The sequence below is a fragment of the Drosophila kikkawai genome, chromosome X, assembly GCF_030179895.1.
Source record: "Drosophila kikkawai strain 14028-0561.14 chromosome X, DkikHiC1v2, whole genome shotgun sequence".
Classification (NCBI taxonomy): domain Eukaryota; kingdom Metazoa; phylum Arthropoda; class Insecta; order Diptera; family Drosophilidae; genus Drosophila; species Drosophila kikkawai.
In genome coordinates this window covers 21,615,359-21,630,223 of record NC_091733.1, presented here as the reverse complement: position 1 = coordinate 21,630,223, position 14,865 = coordinate 21,615,359, and the positions used below count along the sequence as shown (strand labels likewise).

Genomic DNA, 14,865 nt, shown 5'->3' with positions numbered 1-14,865 from the left:
AACCGAAATCGGAATCTACCCTACCCTCTTCACTCGCCCTCAATTTTTAGCGGCACCAAAATATTTAATATCTAGTCTACCCCCCCCCCCCCCCCCTCCCCCCCCCTGTATAGGTGTATGTCCATCCTATATATGTATATCCCGATGCAAGCGATCTTCGCAAAAAAAGAATACCCAATTACCAGGGGCCCCAACTGCACTGCATTGTACAAACAATAAATATTTATAAAGCAATATTGTTATATTAAAAAGAACAAAAACTTCACGACGCTGAGTCGTTAGTGTATAGAATCGATATATCGTTTACTCGTATATGTATATATACTGTATATTCTCAACCACAATCAGTACAATCAGAAAAACCAGATCAAATGTCGAAAATTCGACAAATCGCTCATACGCAGTGGTGGCAGTGTTTTACTTAAAACAACCGACGCTCCAGTCGCGTCTCGTCTCGTCTCGTTTCACACCAACTGATGTCGCTTGGTCTGGGCTAACTTTTAACTTCAACTGAACTTAAGTGGGCTCTTTCGGCTCTCCAGCAAACCAAGTGTGATCCAAAGTGATCCCATGAAATGAAAACTCCACAATAGCCACCCAATCGAGTCCGGCAGCAAAGTTTGAGCAAAAATGTGTCAACATAGAGACAGATCAAGACAGAAAATAACCAAAAGCCGAAAGCCATTTTCAATGAGAACCTAGTGATGAGGTCGCACGACTGCACAATGGACCCATGGAGGTCCATGCATACGCCCCGAAACCCCAAATACCCTCCTTTCGTTAAATTTCAAATCAAAATCAAAGTTTTTGTGTGTGTAAATATTAGAAGAGCTCTGTCGACTCTCATGGTTCATCTCGTTGTCTCGTCGTCCAAGGCGTATGCATGCCGAATTCGTCCATTGTGAAGTGAGGTGCGGCTGGTGGTGCGAACTTTCGTTGTAGGAAGAGAAGAATCGTCTTAGACAGAGCTATCCACTAGCCTTCCCCCTCATCCCAGTCTGTGTTTCGTCGTATCGACAGGGCAATCTCAGAACTCAGTACCCCCTTGCTAGACCTACTACACACACTTCTAACTCGCTCTCGTTCTTATCTCTCCTATACCCTGAGCAGTATTCGTATCCCTAGCCTTGGATTGAACTGAAACTACTTCCAATACACACATCAAAAACCTATTGAATCGAACCGAACCGAACCGAACCCCTTAAGTGTTGCCTCCGTAATCTACAAAACATATACGTATATCTGCATATGTGTTAACTTGTTTTGTGTGTATGTGTCTACGTCTATAAGTGTAACCACCTATGTATCTGCCAGAAGACCTACATATATAACTATCTATATATAAATACTATATATAAAACTCTATTCGTACAAACTATATAATCTATCAACTATCGTACAGTAGGCTATCGTTTAAGAGCCCCCTTCCCCCCCTTTTCGTCTAAGTCAGAACAGCGTTACAGTAAAAATATGCAAGTAAGTTCTACGAACCCCGTTTAGGGCCCCCGTCGAGCCCCCGCCCCTGTTTGCAACGCCCCCTCCCTTATTTTTCTCGAGCAACTAACCGGTGCCAATGAAACTCCTTAAAGCTTTTTTCAGTTAGACAGACAGACAGAACCAAAAAAAAAAAAAAAAAAAAAAAAAGAAAAACTTAAAACCCCAAAACTACAAAGAAACTCCAAACTTAAAACTAAAAAAACCAAACAAAAAAATTTTATCAAACACCGAAAAGAAAGAAACACTTTTGCTTTATTTACCAAGAATCTCTGTATTGCAATTTCATATGTTAAAACTTGGCACTATTCGAACTATATCGAAACTAGGTATCGCTTATCAACTTCGTTGCTTCACTTGTTGGAGCTGGTGGTATTCAAGCCTTCAAGACTATGCGAACGTTAAGAGCACTGAGACCACTACGTGCCATGTCCCGTATGCAGGGCATGAGGGTACGTACTTTCCATACATACTCGTAACAACCCAATACCAAAAACCAATACCAAATCAAATCAACTCGAAATCAAAAAAAACACAACCGAATACCAAACAAAACAACTTCATCAATCAGTATCAATAACAGTATCTGTATCTGTATCAGTATCAGCATATCGCAAATCGTATATCAAACCAGCTAATAGCGCCAAATTCCATCACGACTTATACTGTCTAACCCGTACTCGTGCTCGTATACATTAGCCATTCATGAAACTAACAGCAACCGATTTTTCAAAATACCTAGTGAAATTTTAAAGTAGATTTAACCATTTGTATGGTTTATCTGTTTTTATTCTGAAATAATAAACCGTTAACCATAATCCGTAATTGATTGACTGATTAGATGATACTTACCCAACTACTTACTATACTTACTCGAATCTCTCTCTCATCGATCAGCCGAACACGAAACACACTCCAAGTACTAGAGTTAATTTTAGCTATTGTTAATCGTTACTCTTATATTTATTCGTAACCTTATTAATAATTAGACAAATGTTTTGCCTTGCCACACAAAATGCGTCTTGCTCGCTCTCTTTATCTCTATTTCGCTCTCGCTTGCTCGCTCTCTCTCTCTCTCTCTCTCTCTCTCTCTCTCTCTCTCTCTCTGTCTCTCTCTATTATCCACATATCTCGCTCTTTAGTAAGCTACTAAGAAATTCGCTTAACCAGCTTTAATCTCGACCACGGTCTTTCGAATACCCTTGCCTGCCTGCCCAGCACTGTAGAAACCGACCGACCGGAATTATAGCTAGATATATACTATACCATCAAATGACACCAGTTTTGACTCTACTCGTACTTAGCCCATCTCATCTAGAGTCATGTACTTAGTCCCTAGTTTAAGTTAAATTTTAGCTAAATTTCCAAATATACTTTAATTACTTCGAGTTGAACTTGTGCCTGCTTGCTCTTTCCTCCTCTCTCTCTCTCTCCTAATAAACCGTTATGCTATGCTATTAACCGTTATTTATGTAGATGTAGTGTTGTGAAGTAAACTGCGCCTTGGCTTGGCTCAGTGTTGAGCAACGCACGCTGCCTGCCGTTAGTGTTAGTGAACACCATAGACACACACACACACACGTCATCATAAATCCCATAAAACGCTCATATATTTATATGTAGATAAAAGCTAGTCATCCAGCGCTCACCACACAGTACCATACACACGCACAGTACCCACACTCAGCACACATCTGTACATCACATCTATGTATAAGGCCCGTCTAAGTATATACCGATATAAATATATATATATATAATCCTAACTGACTAAATAACTCTCTGCATTTATTGTATTATATTCTATCCCCTCTCCACCGACACCCTCGCCTCGCCTTGCCTCGCCTCGTATCACCCATACACCCAACCAACCAACCAACCAACCAACCAACCAACCAAAATCCATCGATATCTCAACTCCCAATCATCATCGACGTTGCCAACGACGACCCCAATCGCTCGGTTATCGGTCCAACCGATCGACCAATCTGAAACCATACAAAACTACAACAAAAAACAAAAAAAAAACCAAACCAAATCAAATTCAGGTCGTCGTTAATGCGCTGGTACAAGCTATACCGTCCATCTTCAATGTGCTATTGGTGTGTCTAATATTTTGGCTAATTTTTGCCATAATGGGTGTACAGCTTTTTGCTGGAAAATATTTTAAGGTACGTTCCATATGATTCAAACTAAATCCTGAACAAAAACAAGAAACCGAACAAAAACCAAAATAAAAACAACCGAAACATAATCAGATAGGCCCAAGATCGGAGGTAAAATGAATACAAGCCACATTCTTGTACTCCTTTCGCCCTCCAAGCAGCCTTCGATAATTAGCAATAAATGATTTAATTAATCGAACTTAATCGAAATCAAACTTGAAAGAAATGCGTATCTTTGCATCTATTTTTCGTAAATAGTTGAGTTTCAGCACTATTTGAAACGAAAAGTTCAGAGCTCTCGCAGACTGTACATAGAATCTGAAATCCAGAGCAAGAATCTGAATCGAAATAGAAATTGAAATCGAAATCGATATCTCTTACCAAATCACTATCGAAATCTTAATCAGCTGCAGAGTCCGATTCAGCTTGGGCATGCTTATCAAGCGTTATATAACTATACGAGTATGCGACCTTGCAAAAGTTGCTGCACTGAAAGAAAAAAAAAAAACAGTTTCTTAGAACACTCCTTAGCTCTAGCCTTAGTTTGTACTTTGCCTTTTGCACCGGTACATCAGTACAGAGCAGAACTATACAGCCTAATCGAACTCTAACTTATCCAAATTAGTTTAATCTAAGCCAAGCTTTTCCAATAACATTTAGTCAAGAGGCCAAAAGCCCTGCTAATTAGCTGCTCAACACAAAACACATGACACTAAAACACACAAGACACACCAACAAATTAGTTAGCAAAACTAGCTTAGTGCTCAATGTAATCTACCTGCCCATATATATATATATATATATATATATATCTATTACTATTCCTATCTATATGTAAAATCCCGCATAACTGAATTACATTTTTCCGCCATCGATTCGATAAACAAAACCAAACCCCATCGACGACGACGCACCGATGACCTACAACCTACAACCTGCATCGATAAACAATCGAACCAACTATCGAATATCGAATCATCGAACCACAGTGCGAGGACATGAACGGCACGAAGCTCAGCCACGAGATCATACCAAATCGCAATGCCTGCGAGAGCGAGAACTACACGTGGGTGAATTCAGCAATGAATTTCGATCATGTAGGTAACGCGTATCTGTGCCTTTTCCAAGTGGCCACCTTCAAAGGCTGGATACAAATCATGAACGATGCTATCGATTCACGAGAGGTAATGTACAACCAACCCACACATCACTTCAAGTCCAACTCCACACACGCATCAGACTGCATTTATGTTTGCCAATGCGCTTTGCCAACCAACCACAAAAAACCAAGTATACCAAGTAAAGATATCAATATTGAGACACGCCAACTATATATATAGAGCAGAAAACCGCTGAAACAAAGCTATATTGCAAACGAATAGTTAGTTTATCCCCATACATACTGTAAATGTCTAGCCAATATGTCGATTATCTCAACCTAAGTCCAGTCTATGATACTTTTTATTAATCAAACAATTTTATCTATAACTTTTTTCTCTTTTTTATATATGATCAACAACAAATCTACAACAACTACAACAACAACACTCGACACTAACATCAACAAACAACAATGAATATGGTAACACCACTCAAACCTAACTCTGGCCACACTCCACAACCCCACAACAACAACAACAACACGAGCAACACTAAAAATGATCCATTCACAAAAAAAAAAAAAACAAACAAAAACAAAATGAAATGAAATGATACCCGAAACCGATGATGCCATGCCACAAAATTTCCCCGTGAAAACGCAAAATTCTACATCGATTCCTGCTGCTATCGATCGATATCGAATGGGCCAAAACAATCGATAACAGGTGGACAAGCAGCCAATTCGTGAAACGAACATCTACATGTATTTATATTTCGTATTCTTCATCATATTTGGATCATTTTTCACACTCAATCTGTTCATTGGTGTTATCATTGATAATTTTAATGAGCAAAAGAAAAAAGCAGGTGGATCATTAGAAATGTTCATGACAGAAGATCAGAAAAAGTACTATAATGCTATGAAAAAGATGGGCTCTAAAAAACCATTAAAAGCCATTCCAAGACCAAGGGTAAGACAACAACAAAATACAACAAAAAATATATATACCATAAATAAAAACAAAATAAATAATAAAAAAGAAAGAAAAACCAAAAATATATATAATATGAAAAGGCTATATAAACCGAAGCGAGTATTAATAAACAACAATAAAATAAAACAATAACCTAATAAATCAAAGTAAATTGCGAATACCAAAAAATATAACCCAAAATCTCCCAAGAGGGGCATCATAACTAGGAGGTCGTAAACTTCGCTTTATCCAAGTATTATTTCTCCAAGTTTTTCAACTTGATGAACCTCGATAGACATCATTTTGTTTGATGCCCCATTAATGAGCACTAACTAAAATTCCTTTATAACGAAACGATAACAATAATATACTATTATTTAGGACTGAAAAAAGAAATAAAAAGATCAAAGAATAAGATATTGATCGCGTAATCTGTGCCAATCGTATCCGTATTGTATATATAACATTTTGTATATATGATAAACTTTTTTCTATGTTAACTTGTATTGAAACACCGAACTGTGCTACTACCGAAAGAGACTGTTATACAAGACTACCACAATTATGATTTTACAATGACAGTCGAAATTGTTATAATTATGTTATGATACAAAATCAATAACTGTTATATTCCTTGATTAGTACACGATTAGATAACTATTATACTGCTGTACTGGACAGGACCCTCGACTTATACCCTTTTGCAATCCGTTGAGTATATATCTACATAGCAAACACATATCTACGTACGCGCGTATGTATGTATGTGAAAGGCCCTGTTCTCTAGCAATATTTTGTCAAGTTGATTGATGGATCTTTAAAACAAGAAAAACAACAACAACAAGTGAAACAATGCGAAAAAGAAAGAAGAAAATAAAAAGAAAAGAACAAGAAAAAAGCAAGAGAAGGCAGCGCACCAAGAAGTCGAGTCTCTGGAATGGCTCCCGTGGTGTGCGTGCGCGATAGAGAGAGAGAGATATAGCACGCCACTGTTGCCATTGAGCGACTCCTGCGAGTGCGAGTGTGACGACGATATTTCGCAAACATACCGTTTTCTTACTCTCCACTCTCTAATACTTAATTTCCACTAGCTGTATTTAAGTATTGTGTCCGTTTGGTTCGTCTGTACTTAAACATTTTTATGTCTGCCATAATTATCCGCTGGACGATCAATCAAATTTCAAATTCCAAAAGCAAAGCAAAACTACAATCTCTATATATGTATATACCTATCGCAACACCTCCTACTTAGATATGGCAACCAATGCATGTTTCTTTACTACTACTCGTACTCCTAACCTCTGGATGTGTACATAGCATACATCTTGGCACGTCTCTCTTTAATCTCTACTTTACTCTGGGCATGTTTAGTGATAGTCACAGAACGATATACATACGAAATACGATAATAAAATGCGAAATTAGGAACTCAAAACTAGAAAAACTAAATCAAAGTCGAAATCGAAATTAGAGGCGAGAGGCAACGGCTAGCGTCTGGCATGCTGACGGAGGAAAGACACAGACAGACTCCCACACATCAGACCGAGACTGACTGCACGTTTCTCGCTCCAACTCCTTGAATCTGTGAATCTGTAAATCTATAAAACTGTAAAACTGTAAAACTGTAAATGCATCTGTGTCTGTCTCTTGGTATGCCGCCTCGTGTAGTGTACTCTCTAACTTAATCGATAACCGATAACCGATAGCCGATAACCGATGCAATTGAATGTATGTTACTAGCACACTGAGTCACTGTTTAACAATGTTACCCAACTACTGTTATACTGTTATACGCATACTCTGTACGTCTGCAGGTGCGCGGCGAGAACGACGCTCCACAGAACCTCATACCATGGAAAAAAGTTTGCAATTGGCACAGATCTACAAACGAAACGTAATATATATATATATATACTGTATACAGACAAGAACCCAATCGAAATGGGGAACGAGTAAACCGATAACCCAATATATAAATAAAACATAATATATATATATAAAATAATGCAATCAATTGAGATGAAAACTCTTATACCATATTATATATCTATAACATACTTATAAGCAAATTCGACGTATTTAACCCAATGTACTTATACGAAACTCTTCTATTCCTTTCTCTCTCTTCTCTCCAATGTGTTTTGGCGGTGTCCAACGATTGCTTTATGTTTTCCATATCCGTATCCGTATCCGTTACGTTACGTTACGTTTTCGTTACCCTTTACCGTTATGATTTGATATTGATTTACGTTCTACCTCTATTACAGTGGCGACCACAAGCAATAGTCTTTGAAATAGTAACCGATAAGAAATTCGATATAATCATAATGTTATTCATTGGTCTGAACATGTTCACCATGACACTCGATCGTTACGATGCGTCGGACACGTACAACGCGGTCCTTGACTATCTCAATGCGATATTCGTAGTTATTTTCAGTTCCGAATGTCTATTAAAAATATTCGCTTTACGATATCACTATTTTATTGAGCCATGGAATTTATTTGATGTAGTAGTTGTCATTTTATCCATCTTAGGTAAGTAAACCGATAATCAATTTCCAAATTAAACCCCACCACAAAAACCCCAAAAACCTTTCAAGCCAATACCGAAATAGCAAAAAAAAAAAAAAAAAAAAGAAAGAAGTAATAATAAAAAGTATGCAATCGACCCCAAAGCTCCAATAAAAATGTTATATATTTTGAATTCAGTTCAATGATCCTCCACTCTCTCTCTCTCACTCTATCTTCGATTCCGATTCCTCCATGCATTATGTGCTATGTGTGTGAATATTTTGATGTACAAACCTGTCTGTCTCTGCAACAGTACGCTCCTCTTTCTCTTTAACCATACTTTCTACTAATTCTAATACTAATTGTTAAATTGCTAATTTGCTGTCGTAAACCTAATGCGTAATTCCGTTGTTCGATGTTGATTCGTATTGAAGTCCAGTCCCCCAAAAGATCCCAGCAAAATAAACAAGCAATCCAAACGTAATCCCCGCCTCCCAACCGATTTGTTGTGTACAAAAAAAAAGTTTGTGTATCGCGAGTGCTCATATAAAGATTACGGTCACTGTACTGTTATACTACTGTATTATACGATCACAATCACTGTATGAGCAGCTCCATGTTGTTGTGCTTAACGTATTCCAAGTTATATTTTCGTTTTCGCTTTTGATGCGCTTGCCACTTGCAGAGTTAGCGAAAAAAAAAAAAATGGTGTTAAATTTGATGAAATTTTTAAGCTTTAATTTTCTTAAATATTTATGGATAAATATCTCAATTTTCATACCCCCTTGAGGGTTTTAGTCAGAAGCTAGTAAAGCAGTGAAAGAGTCATTTCCGACCCTATAAATCATATATATTCTTGGTCAGCATTAACAGCCAAATCGTAAGAATTTGCAAAACTTTACAAAAATTATAACAAAAACACTTTTCAAATTTTTATCTTAATTATAGTCTTTTTAAATTTTGATTTTTCAAAAAATTATCAAACAAAAATTTCACTATTTTTGTCTATATTTTATTTTAGGAATACAAAAATTTTAAATTATTTCAATATTTAATAATAAAAATAATATATTCAAAACAAAATTTAAGCTTGGAATGCATATTTAAAAACATAATAAAAGCTAAAACAACAGCTTTTCGAATTGAAATTAAATAATTTTTGGCTTAACTTTCCTATTCCGAATGGCGAACTCCAAGGGTATACAACTTCGGCTTCTCCAAGTTAGATTTATTTTTTCTTATATAGGCACAAGTGGCTTCGATTTATTTATAAAATCATTACTCAGCAGTGCTGTTATATTTGTTTCAAAAATACAAAATAAACTCATAAACTCACCATAAATTTAGCTAAGAGTGCAAGTGTGCAATCGACCATTATTATTATTGATAAATATTTTAATTGTTGTTGTTGTTATTGCCAAATTTGTATGTAAAATAAGTAAATCGATGTTGAACTCTTTATTTTAGCCTAAGTTGAAAAGTAAACGTAAGACATTGCAATATTGGTGTTGATTTGACTGTAATTCCCAAGTAATTGTTGTCGTTCGTTGCTGGCGTTAAATTCCAAATATTTTTGTAATTTTGCCCATTTACCTTTATATATTTTTTTTCGTTGATATGAAAAATACAAATTGACAGATTTCCATGGAAGTATGTCTTTAAACTAAAATTGTATTTATGCTTTTTTGGGCCAAAATTCTAGGCCTGATATTTTTAATAATTTCTCTTTTGCAATATTATTCTTTGGTTTTTTTGTTCCCAAACTACAATTAAGATTTAAAAGTAAAAAAAAATTTAAGAAAATTGCGTATACGTAAGCACACAAAAGAACGAACAAATGGAAATAAGTTGAACAGAGAAATCCCCATTAACAAAAACCAAACTCGAGTTGGAAAACTCCGAAACCCAGGTGGAAATTGGCTATTGGAGCAAACGAAACCAGATAATACCAAGAAAACGAGCACCACTAACAAAAAAAAAAAAAAAACTATACAAAAGATGGCTTAAAATATGCTTTACTACATTGACCAATGCAACAGAGAGCCTCCTTTTTAACCGTCATCTCCCAGCCGAGTGCCGGACGTTAAAAAGGATGCTTCCAAATCATTTCTGCTGCTGTCGAAAGTGTGAAACCCCAATTCGAATTGCGCCCAAAAAAATATTTTGTCTAGCGAAAGTCCCCCCAGAACCGAGCCCCGAAACCCCTAAACCTAAATCCAAACTCCAACCCAGAACCAAAACCAAAAACCAAAAACCAAAAAGCTAACCCCCTCCAAAAAACCAAAACGGAACCCAAACAAACCGATCGTATTGCGTTTCCTTACTTGTACAAGTTTTTCGTTTCACTTTTGGAATACTTCCTTAATACTAATAATAATTATAATAATAATAATAATAATGTTTGTGCGAGAGAAGCTTCAAGTAAAACTTAACTATTTAAGAGCTGCGAACCTTAACTGTTGCTTACGCTTCTTTTATGTCCCTTATATTAATAACTACTACTCGCCAGGACTCACGCGCCCAACTTGTTCTTAAAGCGCACTTTTCGAAAATCTAAACAAAATACCTCAAAACAAAAAAAACCGAATGCTTTCCAATTTATTTCGAGCGCCTCTAAGTATCGCTTCCTTAAGTATTTTGGCTTCGATGTTGCGGCAGTCGCAGAGTGATATCCTCATAGACGAATATATTAATACACGCTTCAAGGCAAACGAAAACAAACCACAGAAAAACCCATAAAATCTGGGAAAACAGGAAGACAACTTGAACGAAGTACGAACCGAACGAGACTCTCAGCTTTTGTAAATGCAAAATTCATTAAATAACAAAATAACATGAAATAACAATCAAAGAAATCTATAAAGAAAATCAACTGCTAATACACACCACACTTACACACTTACACACTCTTACACACGTTAAATGGCTTGCACAGAAAAAAAGAAAAAAAAGAAAAGAAAAACAAACGAAAAACAAACGCATAAATCAATTAATTAATTATTTTCAAAGCGAAAATAAATATAATTCAATCACACAAGATTCATTCAGAGTTAGGTGTCAATGGGCATTCCACAAGACTCTGTGCGATTGTCGGTTGCATAACTCTGTTTGCTACTGCCCGGTATTGCGCCAACTGGGGATCCCCTAGTCGGGATCCACCAGCTAATAGAGATCCAGAGCAGGATCCACACCCGAGACCCGCTCTGAGGGCGGGGCCCCAGCCAGGACAACGGCCATGCGGACCGTCTTAGCGCGCGGAACCGGCAAGGCCGTTGAACTGGATCGGACCAACGGACCCAACGGCAAATCCAGCGATCCAAAGATCCTAGAATCCAGCCCTTGATATAGCATATATAGAGAGTCCCCCTGCCGATGGGTCCCGCCCGCACAAAAATCTGGCCACAAGAAATTCAAATTTCCAAGGATATACCGCGGCACTAGCCTGAATCTTCTTAATGGTTTTGGTCCAATCTACGATGGAGATTATGTACTTTACTATGAACGTAGTAAAAAGCATACAACTGTATAATCTATAGATCTATATGAGAATTTATATATAGTACCCCCAGAGTACCTCCCAGGCCATTCCCCCATAGTGCGGGACTTGACCCACACCATCCATACCCTACAATCCCCACCCGAACTTACCTTCCATAACTCTTTCTAGTATAAGAAGCTTTTCCCACTACTCTTACTTCTTTTTGAGTTGACTTTTCTACTTGTCTTGTTAAGCCTTTATTAGGTATCGGAGAGTTTAGATCAGATTCCTCAAAAAGTCCTGCAAATAGTTCGTTCGATCCAAAACCCAAACCAAAATAAAACCCTTTAGCCCTCCGCTCATTGCCCATTGCTAGAGCGCATTTCGTTGCCATCAGCCGACAAAAAAATAATCGAAAATAATCGAAAATAATCGAAAATAATCGAAAAATATCGAAATCGATAAACAAAACAGATTAAACCAATGAACATTTTGATTCTTCAGCGGGCAGGCGAACGAACTTTGCAGTGTATAGTTATTTGGCACATATAAAATATGCTGCGGATTATCGCTAAAAGAAAACGTAACCAAAACATGCATTACAACGAAAAAAACAAAAGAAAACCAAATTCTTTAATATATATATCGATATAATGGAATCTTTGATTTGACGCTACATTTCGCTGTCGCTGTTGCTGCTTAAAACCAACGCCAAGATCGCCTGCTCCTGCTCCTGCGCCAGCTGCTCGCAAAAAAAAAAACAGCCAAAGGATATCGACTACCGAGCGACGCTGCTTACTACTCTTACTCTGTTAACCGCCAGTTAGCCGTTAACCGTTCAGCGTTTACCATTAACTTTTAACTCTAACCTTAAAGATTTCAGTTATTCGTTTCGTTTTGTTTTGTTTTTTTTTCCTCTCTATTTCTCTCTAAATGTGTCTCTTTTGATTTTTGCGCAGCCTTGACAACTCCTTGATTTGATCTAGGCCAGCTGTAAAATCGTTTAAACTTAAAGCCTATGTGTTAACTGTACCTGTAACCCCTTTAACCCCGTTAACCGTAACCCGTAACTGTACATTGACTGTATGTAATTGTAATTGAACTGTATTGTATCCCCTGACCTCTCCATGTTTTCTTTTCTTCGTTTCGTTCCGCCTGTTTATGTTGATGTTTTGTGGCAACTGTACCCCCCGTATGTTGACTTTTGTCCCCAACTGTACATATCACACTTAACTTTTGCTTTCCCTTACGTATATGTATATCCTTAATGTCTCTCTGTGTGCGTGTGTTGTGTGTGTTTCTCTGACGTTGGAGAAGATGGAGGAGCGGAGCGTGTCGACACCCTAATGCTTTCCATATTTCAGCTATGTCGAGTGTTTATGGTCGTATTTAACCCTAACCTTAACCTACCTTCCTGAGTCCTTCCACTGAATCCTGATTGAGTATTGTGTGATCTGTGTGATATGTGAAATTCAACCGGAAATGATTTCTCCCCCTTCCCCATTCCGCTGCTAAAGGTCTCGTACTGAGCGATATTATCGAGAAATACTTCGTGTCGCCGACCCTGCTCCGTGTGGTGAGAGTGGCGAAAGTGGGCCGTGTCCTGCGACTGGTGAAGGGCGCCAAGGGCATAAGGACATTGCTATTCGCGCTGGCCATGTCGCTGCCGGCCCTGTTCAACATCTGCCTGCTGCTGTTCCTGGTCATGTTCATCTTCGCCATCTTCGGGATGTCCTTCTTCATGCACGTGAAGGAGAAGAGCGGCATCAACGATGTCTACAACTTCAAGACGTTCGGCCAGAGCATGATCCTGCTCTTTCAGGTAAGAGGCCCAGCCACAATTCCGTTGACGGTTTATGTTGTCTATTGTTGTTGTCGTTGGGTGATGTTGCCACGACCACCGGAGTGCTGAAATCAAGCTGCAATTCGAAATCGAAATTCACAAATCGAAATCCAAATCGATATAAATGCCGTACTGATAACGATAAGAAGCAGCAAACGAGGTCCACGACTGACCATCGATCGGCGACGCTCTATCGCTGGAGTCTGGGCGTCGATCGATGGCCGGAAACGGAAGTGGCGCCATTTGTTTCAGTTCAGTGGCAACATCACAATGTTGATTGAAGCTGCGGTAGTTGTTGGTAAAAGCTAAATTAGTGCGATTTTTTGATTAATTTTGATTTCATTTAATGACTCTTTCAATTTCTCTAAGTCATCGGTTTTTTCTATATTTTATTTTTTTTTTTGAAAGGCCCCCCAAACACCTCTTACTTTGTCTGTACAAAGAACCGCCTTAACAAATCAATTTGATTTGTTTCTGCCTAACCTTCCTAGTTACTTATTATTGCAGAACCAGCTTTCCATTGCTATTATTTAGCGCTTTATTTCTTTCTTTATTTTTCCCCTTCTTTTGTTGTTATTTTCAAAAACAATTTTGAGTCCTTCGTATCTGCTTCTCTGTATACGCATAATTTTTAGTCATTTGTACAAAAAAACAAATCTAATTCAGCTCTTTCAACAAACACCAAATGAAATGTTAAGATTTCCTCAAGACACCCCTCCTCTAAACCCGAAAACAACTAACCCCAAATCACCAACCAAAGTCTAAAAAAAAAGCAAAAAATGCAAGGCAAACCGAATAGATTCGATCGAAAGATCCCCAGGGAACACGAACCCAACAATCCCACTCTCTCTCTATATTTCTATCTACTCTATCTCTAACTCTATCTCTTATGTATAAACCCAACTCTTTCCAAAATAAAACTTAATCTATTGCCACTACTATCCAACTCTTTCCATCTAGTTTAACCCTACTTTGGAGTCCTTCGACTCTGCGAGCTTTACAAGACAACAATTGCGAACGCTTGCTACGCTTGCCGCTTTGAGTCCTTTCCAGTTTTTTTTTACGGGGCTAGCGTCCTCCGCAACCTTATTGACCGTCTTGAAAGTGCCCATTTCGACGGGGCCAAGGCGGGATTTTTAAATGGCTTACCGCCCTCTCTCTTTTAACCCAATAGCTTGACCCATTATTAAATCGGGTCCCAGTCAAAGCAAAGCAATTAAAGCCAACTATTAGCCGTAATGCGTGACTACCACACACTCAATGTATAATTACTAACTATAGCCGTAACTGTACTAA

At 37.9% G+C, this 14,865-nt stretch overlaps 1 protein-coding gene across 1 annotated transcript in view; it reads left to right on the top strand.

The window, feature by feature from the left end:
* The window catches only part of para (sodium voltage-gated channel paralytic), a 69,337-nt gene that overhangs the window by 44,093 nt on the left and 10,379 nt on the right, over positions 1 to 14,865 (top strand). The window contains exons 26-30 of the mRNA XM_070288286.1: positions 3,543 to 3,665; positions 4,649 to 4,843; positions 5,486 to 5,731; positions 8,002 to 8,272; positions 13,244 to 13,548. Of these exons, the coding sequence (XP_070144387.1) occupies positions 3,543 to 3,665; positions 4,649 to 4,843; positions 5,486 to 5,731; positions 8,002 to 8,272; positions 13,244 to 13,548 (1,140 nt within the window). The remainder of the gene's footprint in view (positions 1 to 3,542; positions 3,666 to 4,648; positions 4,844 to 5,485; positions 5,732 to 8,001; positions 8,273 to 13,243; positions 13,549 to 14,865) is intronic.